The sequence below is a fragment of the Copadichromis virginalis genome, linkage group LG23 (genome assembly GCF_057382275.1).
Source record: "Copadichromis virginalis isolate Kocher_CV1m ecotype Utaka linkage group LG23, C_Virginalis_male_GT1.1, whole genome shotgun sequence".
In the NCBI taxonomy this organism is placed as follows: domain Eukaryota; kingdom Metazoa; phylum Chordata; class Actinopteri; order Cichliformes; family Cichlidae; genus Copadichromis; species Copadichromis virginalis.
Window position 1 is genome coordinate 19,387,442 of NC_140639.1, and position 8,909 is coordinate 19,396,350.

Sequence of the window (8,909 nt, forward strand, 5' to 3'; positions counted from 1 at the left end):
CCCACTGGTTGACCATGATCTCACCAGAGATGACAGTTTCATTTCAAAGGACACTCCCACAAAATTGTGCATAAATAGAGACATCAGTACTGCTACATGAGCAGAGCAGTTCATCAAAGGAACTTCTTGGTGACATTAGAAGAGGTAAGACAGATAACTTTTGAAAGGATTTCAGTCAGTGTCAGGTTTGGGATTAATTCATTGTCAAAAAAAAAGAAGAAAGTCATAAAAAATATATTATTAGAATTCTTTAACCATCAGGATTTTTGTTTTACTTTCAGGGGTGAAAATGGTTGATTATGAAGTTATTGTGCTCACTGGCAGTCTGGGCTTTGCCACCACTTTTGACAATATCTACATTAAGCTGGTTGGCCTTAATGGATCGAGCAAACGCAAATGCCTGTGGAGCTCCATGCCATCTTTCTACAGTGGTGCAGTAAGTCAGAAATACCCATCTCCATGTTTAAATGTGTGTCATGCTTGCTGATCTTTGGCTAAATTAGATTAAATACTGATTTATTACATCAAATACACCAATTTTTTCCCACCATTAAAGTAAATGTTTTATAACGTTACAGCCTAGCTCCCGATTATAATATGTATGTAATCTTGATCACTTGTAAATGTTCCAAAGCTGGTGTGTCATTACTCTAGGTGTCACGTTTTACTGTGACCTGCCCAGTCTCCCTTGGAGAGCTTTTGCTGATCGAGGTAGACAAAGAACATCGGTTACTCCTCCCAGACATGTCTTGGTATGCAGCCAAGGTAGAAGTGACTTCCCCTGAAGGAGACACCTACCACTTTCCTATCTACCAATGGATCACCAACAGCGATGTTCACCGCTTCAAAGAGGGAGAAGGTTTGTGGAAACATGCTTGCCTGACATCATGCATGTAATTTACTGATAACATGAAAGATAAAAACAGAAAGATAAAGTATAAAGAATAATGACAAAATTCAAACCATACTATATTTAAAGGTAATTGCTGTAAAACAGTACACATTTCTATGTTTAAGCTCTCAGAGCCTCTCAAGAAAAAAACAGTCTTCTAGCCAAGTACAGTCGGCAGGAAGAGCTGGAGAAGCAACAGCAAGTCTATTGGTAAGAGTGCTGAGCTGTTATTTTAACATCTAATAACTAAAGCTAATAACATTATCCACCTCTGTGTTTATTCTCAGACACAGGCATTGTTTGTGAATGGGGACCACCCGCATCCTTTATGTCTTAAAACTTTTTTTTTCAGCTGGGAAAAAGAGGGAATTGCACACTGCATGAAAGCAGACAATGCCCAGTCACTGCCCTATGATATCCGCTTCTCTTTAACTAAGACTGCAGAAATGACCTACATTTCAGCCAAAGGGTGAATGCCTTAACTATCTATCTATAGATACAATGTAATTATTAAATTCATCTTAACACAAACTGTTGTATCTTTACTTTATAGACTGGGGCAAATGGGACTAATGCAAATATTGGAGTGGAAAAAGGAATTTATCTTCGTATGGAAGATATTAGTCTCCTGTTGCGTATCCATCAGACTAAAACATCAGGTAATGAAATGATCATTAAACTACAGGGAGTGCAGAATTATTAGGCAACTTCCTTTCCTTTGGCAAAATGGGTCAAAAGAAGGACTTGACAGGCTGGATTGTGGCTGGATTGGTAAAGGGCAGAGAGCTCCAGTCCGACTCAGACGCCAGCAAGGTGGAGGTGGAGTACTGGTTTGGGCTGGTATCATCAAAGATGAGCTTGTGGGGCCTTTTCGGGTTGAGGATGGAGTCAAGCTCAACTCCCAGTCCTACTGCCAGTTTCTGGAAGACCCCTTCTTCAAGCAGTGGTACAGGAAGAAGTCTGCATCCTTCAAGAAAAACATGATTTTCATGCAGGACAATGCTCCATCACACGCGTCCAAGTACTCCACAGCGTGGCTGGTGTGAGATTATTCTGTTATCATATGTTATCTTATATCTGTAGTTAAAGTAGTTGAATTATGTTAACTGCTGTAGGTCATATAATTTCCTTTAGTTTAGATGGTGTGCTGTGTATGTAGTTTAGTTCTCATTATACTTTTGGGTTAAAAGAACATATTCATTTTGTAGTTCAATAGATAAAGTGTGCATCACTTTGTATCCTTGATCTGCTGTGAATGTCTCACACTGTTCTTGACATGTTTTACTGCTGAATCATGAAAAGAAAGGTTGTATGCAGGAGACTCTGTGTCTAGGACAGGGGAGACAGACCACATTCCATGCCCCCACCTTTACAGAGAGCAGAAAGACAGGGAGTCGAGGTCATAACTTAGGCGCCGTAGCAGAGAAAGAATGTGAATGTTTAGGTTTTTACGACTAGGTGGGGGCCACTAAAGGCTATAAGAGCTTGAGTAACCCTCCACCATTTTGAGACATGCGGTAACCCTCTGCAAGCATCTCTCCCGTCCGGACGTTCTAATGCTCTTAAGTGTTGAATTGTATGGAAATAAATGATTGTTGATTGAGCATTTATACACTGAGTATTGTCCTTCCTTCAGCCCAAAGATTAAAAGAATTGGGAGATTTCAACACTGGCAAGAAAGGGTATAAAAGAAGAAAACTAATGACATGGCCACCTTGTTCACCTGATCTGAACCCCATTGAGAACCTGTGGTCCATCATCAAATGTGAGATTTACAAGGAGGGAAAACAGTACACCTCTCTGAACAGTGTCTGGGAGGCTGTGGTTGCTGCTGCACGCAATGTTGATGGTGAACAGATCAAAACACTGACAGAATCCATGGATGGCAGGCTTTTGAGTGTCCTTGCAAAGAAAGGTGGCTATATTGGTCGCTGATTTGTTTTTGTTTTGTTTTTGAATGTCAGAAATGTATATTTGTGAATGTGGAGATGTTATATTGGTTTCACTGGTAAAAATAAATAATTGAAATGGGTATATATTTGTTTTTTGTTAAGTTGCCTAATAATTATGCACAGTAATAGTCACCTGCACACACAGATATCCCCCTAAAATAGCTAAAACTAAAAACAAACTAAAAACTACTTCCAAAAACATTCAGCTTTGATATTAATGAGTTTTTTGGGTTCATTGAGAACATGGTTGTTGTTCAATAATAAAATTATTCCTCAAAAATACAACTTGCCTAATAATTCTGCACTCCCTGTATATTTTATGTGTTGTCGGACAAAGTTGTGATATAACCTGTGGATGATGTCCCAAAGCTTGAGTCCATCATCTCTGTAGTAGAAGCTTGGTACATCTTTCAATCCACACTCTTCAATATCATCTGGGATACAGAGGGAGGTGTAGGTCACGGTGGCCAGTGATTTCTTCAGGATTTCAGCGGCACCCTTTCCACCAGAAGCTGTAAACTAGTGAATAGTCAAGGCACAATTAGAGGATACTACATGATACTTAAAAAGAAGATATATTGGACTATTTATACCTTAGCAAAAGATCCATTCTCAGAGATCAGAAGGTCCCGAGCTAAGTAATTGATCTGAAGAGTGTAGCGAGTGCAAGGTCTGAGAAGCTGACGGAAAGAGGAAAATTCATTAAGAAAAAATCTTGTTCCTTTCTTTTCGGATGATTTATACTGTATAAAAAGGAAAATAACTCCTTCCCAGTTTGTTCTCCACACACAGGAAAGGCCTTGCACTTTGTGCTTGGTTTGTACTTTGTAATTATATGCAGTTATTCATGCAACCATGTTTGCTATTCATCCATTCACAAAGGCTTACCAAAACAAAATAGTTCCTCAGGCCTTCCCAGTAAATAGTTTCCCTTTACATACCAATCTCTCTCTCAATGTCAGTGGTGGGAAATAAACTTGATAAGAGGAGTAAAAACTCTAATTACAGAGTGGAAATGATTTTCACACATTTTATATACTTGATAATCATCTGTTATTATAGTTCTTTTTTTAATTAATGTGCATAGAAAGCTACAGGGAAACCAAAAACAATGTTTGAATGTGTCCCCATTTGTCCAAAGGTTTGTGGAGCCAGTACTCACCCACTACGAGATTGATGCTGATGTCCAGGAAGACCATGAACTGCAGAACTGGATCAAAGAAATTTTTGAACATGGATTCCTTTCAAATAACAATTCAGGTGATGATAATGTGAATGTTGAATATTATCATGAAATAGTTTTAATTGAATTTATGTGTTGACAGTTTATTCTTTTGTATTTATAGGAATTCCACAGAAATTCACCACTAAGAATGAGATGGTCAAGTTTGTCACCATGGTGATCTTCACTTGCTCCGCCCAGCACTCAGCTGTCAACTCTGGACAGGTGAAGCCTTTTAATTTACCTCAGTTAAAAGTGATTGTGTATTGTTCAGAGAGTGTGGTTGACCTTGTTTTTCGGTGAAAACACAACATCCAGCGCAGAATCAGCTTTCTGGAATTTCCTTATCTGGATGATTGAGCATATATCAAGCAGTGAATGGTATTTGACTTTTCCCCAGTCCCCAGTCTGCCCTCTGTCTGGCCAAAAGCTCAGCCAGTGATTCATCAAAGACAAAAGTGACGTGTGAATGTTTTTGCTACAAATTTGTCTTTGATTTAAATTTCAATTGTCTGGGATTGAAATTTAAATCGACATTTTACACCTTCATTTTCTTTGTCCTGGTGCCTATAATAGTTCAGCCATCAGGCTAGTTGACATCATGTAATGTTAGCTACCCCAAATTCACTAACTGTTCAAGCATTGGTGATATTCAGCTTTGCATCTTCATTTAACAGTCTAGCACTGCTGCACATTTTTGCAGGGTTTTTTTTCTCAAGATAGGAACTTGCCAGCTGATTTTCTGCTACCTATTTAAACCTCATAAATCAATTATAAATACTGGATTTTAAAGAACTTAACACATGGGAGAGCAGCCACATTTTATTGTATTGTTTTTTTAATGTGATGGTTTTTAATGTCACATTCTGGTGTTTCAAAGCTATACTTCACGCCTATTAATAGATATATTTATCCATTACTTTCTCAATGCAGTATGACTTTGGTGGCTGGATGCCCAATAGTCCTACCTCCTTGCAGCTTCCCCCACCAACAACAAAGGAGACAGCAACTGAGAAAACAATGTTGAACACATTTCCCAGTGTTAACACCACAGTGCATGCCATGGCCACCTTATGGCTACTCAGCAAGGAGTCATCTGACCGTGTAAGTGCTCTGCAAAGGCTTTATAAAAGACAAAGATCATCATGCATGTGTGCATTTTATGTAATGCACAATAAGAGCAAAGAAAAAAAATGCCCATAGTTGAACAAAAAGTAATTGGTTAGTTGATCTAATGTCAATCTTACCAGGTCCTACTTGGCCACTTCCCTGAGGAGCATTTCACTGATAAATTTCCTCGCAAAAAGATAATGGAATTTCAAGAAGAGCTCCAAAGGCTGAGTGCAGAGATCAAAACCAGAAACAAGGATTTGGACCTTCCATACACATACCTGGATCCAAAAGTGATTGAAAACAGTGTGTCCATTTGAATATTAGAAAGTGTGTTCTCCTTCATTTTCATATCAACAAACAGGAGGAGAGGGAGAGCGGTGATTCTTCTGGTTTTGCTTTTGTTTCACATCATAATCTAAAAACAGCTTTTAAGCTTATGAACAGGAAAACTATGTCAAGATTCGAGTTTTTGAGGAGGAGACAAACGACTGCATGGTCTCAGTAGATGTCAGAATAGTGATTTTTATTATACATATGTACATATGGGGAAGATGAGCATCACAAGCCTTTACGAGCTGATCTCCCCCGAACAGTCTCTTCACAAGGTTTTTATTGCAATGTTGACGTCAAGTCACATGATAAGTATCAGTCAGTTCTCACTCCTATGTCCTTCTATGGCTAAGAACAACAACATCTTCCAGATGTTTCCACTCCGGTTTTCTGGGAACTTAACCAATAGTGTGTTCATGAGTGTGTATTTTGTGAGTGTATGTCCAACAGGGATCATGTCCTGAGACGACCTCCCTTTCCTTAATAAGTGTGTATGTGAACGTGCGTGTTTTACATAACTCTGTATGTGCATGTTTGTGTAAGCCTGCCAGTGACTGCAGGAGGCCCAACTGGACCCTCTAGCTCGAGAGGTGCTTTCGCCACATGATAGAGTATTACATCTAGAATGGGTTTTATCCTACGTGCTCTGAAATAAACAATAAATGATACATGATAAACTGAAGATAAGTAATACAGACTAATGAAGTAATGATGAAATAATGACAGTGCCTGTAAATGATAACCAAGTAACAGTAAAATAACAGGTTTTCCTCGACAACTAAAATAATTGACCTGATAGTCACCATGTTAGTGAATATATGTATATATATGATAGGCGTTACATAATACTGTATAACTGACACATTATGCCACACATCTTGGCAGATGCAGTGAATAAATTATGTGGGGAATTCTCCTTGTATCTGCATGGTGTCCTTCTTCAGTCCAAGAACTTGCATGGTAGGTTAACTGATGACTCAGCGACTGTATGTTTAAATTTAAGCCTTCTTTTCCTTGTGTTAGCCCTGTGATAGACTACCCACCTTCTTAGTATGTATCCCTGTATCTCGCCCTATACAGGATAGGCACCAGTCCCTGCAACTTTAAAAAGGATTCACATGAATTGTGTACTTACAATGCCCTCCATAATGTTTCTTCCAAAGACACAGTTGCTATCGTTCTTCGTCTGTACACCATCACAGTGGAATATGGAGGCTTTTGGTGGTGCTTTCACTTGGTGTTGACTCTCTCTGCAGCTGAATATCACTTCTTGTTCTTATGGTTTTTCACTTTAAAAAAAACACAGACATGTTACTGCAAGGGCAAGAGGCCTTGAACACCCAAAGTAAAGATATTAGGTAGAAAGCAAAGACTTGGCTAAATCAACAATGTGATGGATTGTTAAAGAAAATGAATGCACTGATTAGCTCAACAACACAAAACGTCCTGAAAGACCACAAAACAAAACTGGGCATGGTGACAGAATTATTCCACAGTAAAGAAAAACATTTTTACAACATCTAACAAAGTCAACAACATTCTTGAGGAAACAGGTGTATCACTGCTACAGCCAACAAGGTTTTAACCACTGGTTACATTTAACACCAGGAAATTTAGATTAGACTTTGGAAGAAAACATCTAATATAGCTGGCATTGTTCTGTAAAACAATCTCTGGAGAGGTGAAACCAAGGACAAGTTGTACCAGAATTAAGAGAAGAGAAAAGTAGAGAAGAACAGAAACTGTTTATGAGAGAAAGCATACCACATGATCTGTCTAACATGATGGTGGCAGCATGGTGGAATGGGGAAATGCGGCTGCCATTGAAACTGGGCCACTAGGGCGCAGTTTATAATGTGCACATTATAAATAACAATGTCGGAGTCTGATCGGACAACGCAGACAAAGGCTGCGAAAGTTATTAGATGTTGCTTAGCAGTGCAAATGGATAATGACTCAAAACATCCTGCAAAAGTAACCCAATTTTTTTTAAGATAAAGAAAAAGCATATTCTTCAATGGTGAAATCAGTCAACTCATCTTAACCCAAAAGAGCAGCTTTTCCATGATTAAATACAAACCTGAAAGTAGAAAGACCCACAAACAGACAGCAACTCAAACGGGATCCAAAAAGGTTCTTGCAGAAAAACTGTCCTCACATTCACTATTGTGTTAATTTCTCCAGTTATTTTTGAATTGTGTCTGCAATTGAGTGACTGTGTATAAAAATGACTGTAATTCCTAAAAGTTGATGAAGAATTAACACAAAACTGCTTGAATTATAGCTGAAAATATGAACTTCAATTACATTTTAATTGTTTGATTTACATGTGGTGGTGAATGTGGTCTACAGAGGCAAAGCTCTCACTGCACCTCACAATAACACACACAGTCCTGTGGAGGAGTATAGGAGGGGAAGCAGGGACAGGACTACATACGTTATAACCACACAGATAGTATTGAAGACAGAACAGAGAGAGAGCAGGTGGACATGGAGACATGACCGGAGGAACAAAGGTAAACAAACATGGGAACAGTGATGGCAGAACAGAGACAAGACTAGGACAGACTGGACACAATATAAGAACATAATCGAAAACATAATCACTCAAGAACTCGAAATATAAATAATGAAAACTAAGAGACTCTAGAAGAAACTGAACTCAAGACTAACTAATAGAGAAAACTAATACACAACTAGAACATGAAAATCTGTCCATTCCAAGAGAACAAACTCTCCCCGCCTTCCTTAACATGGCCTTTGGTAAGTAGTGCTAATGTTTATATTCTCTTGTTCCTTTTTTTTTACTTTATATCTTTTACTTTTTGTCCAGATTTTTGTAAAGTTTGTTTATAAAAAGACTTGAGTGGTTTAGAGACTGTTTGGCCAGTTTGTCACCAACATGGGACTGAATTATACCGTGTATAAAGATCTTAGCAGTATCCACGGGGAGGCAGCCTCTGATGATGATACTTCAAACTGAAATGTGAACAGAGAATAATATACATTTTTAAAGCTCACCTTACAATTTAAGTCATCTCAATGAAAATGTCTGTTCTAACAGATTATTTTGAATTATATTCAGAAGAGTAAACCTTTAGTCTTATATCAAGAGTAAGAGAAGACTGGTCAAGCCACCTCATGAATCTTCCCATTCCTAACATTATTATGTTCTTCACTTTGTGTGTTTTTTAAGTGTATACATTACAGTATCATTCATACATTTGCACATTTTTGCCATGACACACTCATTGATGTAGAGGCTAAATAACAGAAGGTCTAAGTTTCATCTGAGCTTTCATGACACATGTAGTGCAAAGATTTGACACCAAAGAGAGGCAGAGCAATCGAGACACAACATGAGGACTGGGAGACCATGACATGTCCTGTCAGGTATAAA

General features: G+C 38.4%; 1 protein-coding gene across 1 annotated transcript; it reads left to right on the top strand.

Moving 5' to 3' along the window:
• Window positions 1-289: 289 nt before the first annotated feature.
• Window positions 290-5,496, top strand: LOC146680695 (hydroperoxide isomerase ALOXE3-like). The gene is made up of 8 exons (XM_085447595.1): window positions 290-436; window positions 655-859; window positions 1,018-1,102; window positions 1,245-1,361; window positions 3,932-4,104; window positions 4,191-4,291; window positions 5,000-5,170; window positions 5,317-5,496. Exons 1-8 carry the CDS (start codon window positions 290-292, stop codon window positions 5,494-5,496), a joined length of 1,179 nt encoding a protein of 392 aa, XP_085303721.1.
• Window positions 5,497-8,909: the final 3,413 nt, after the last annotated feature.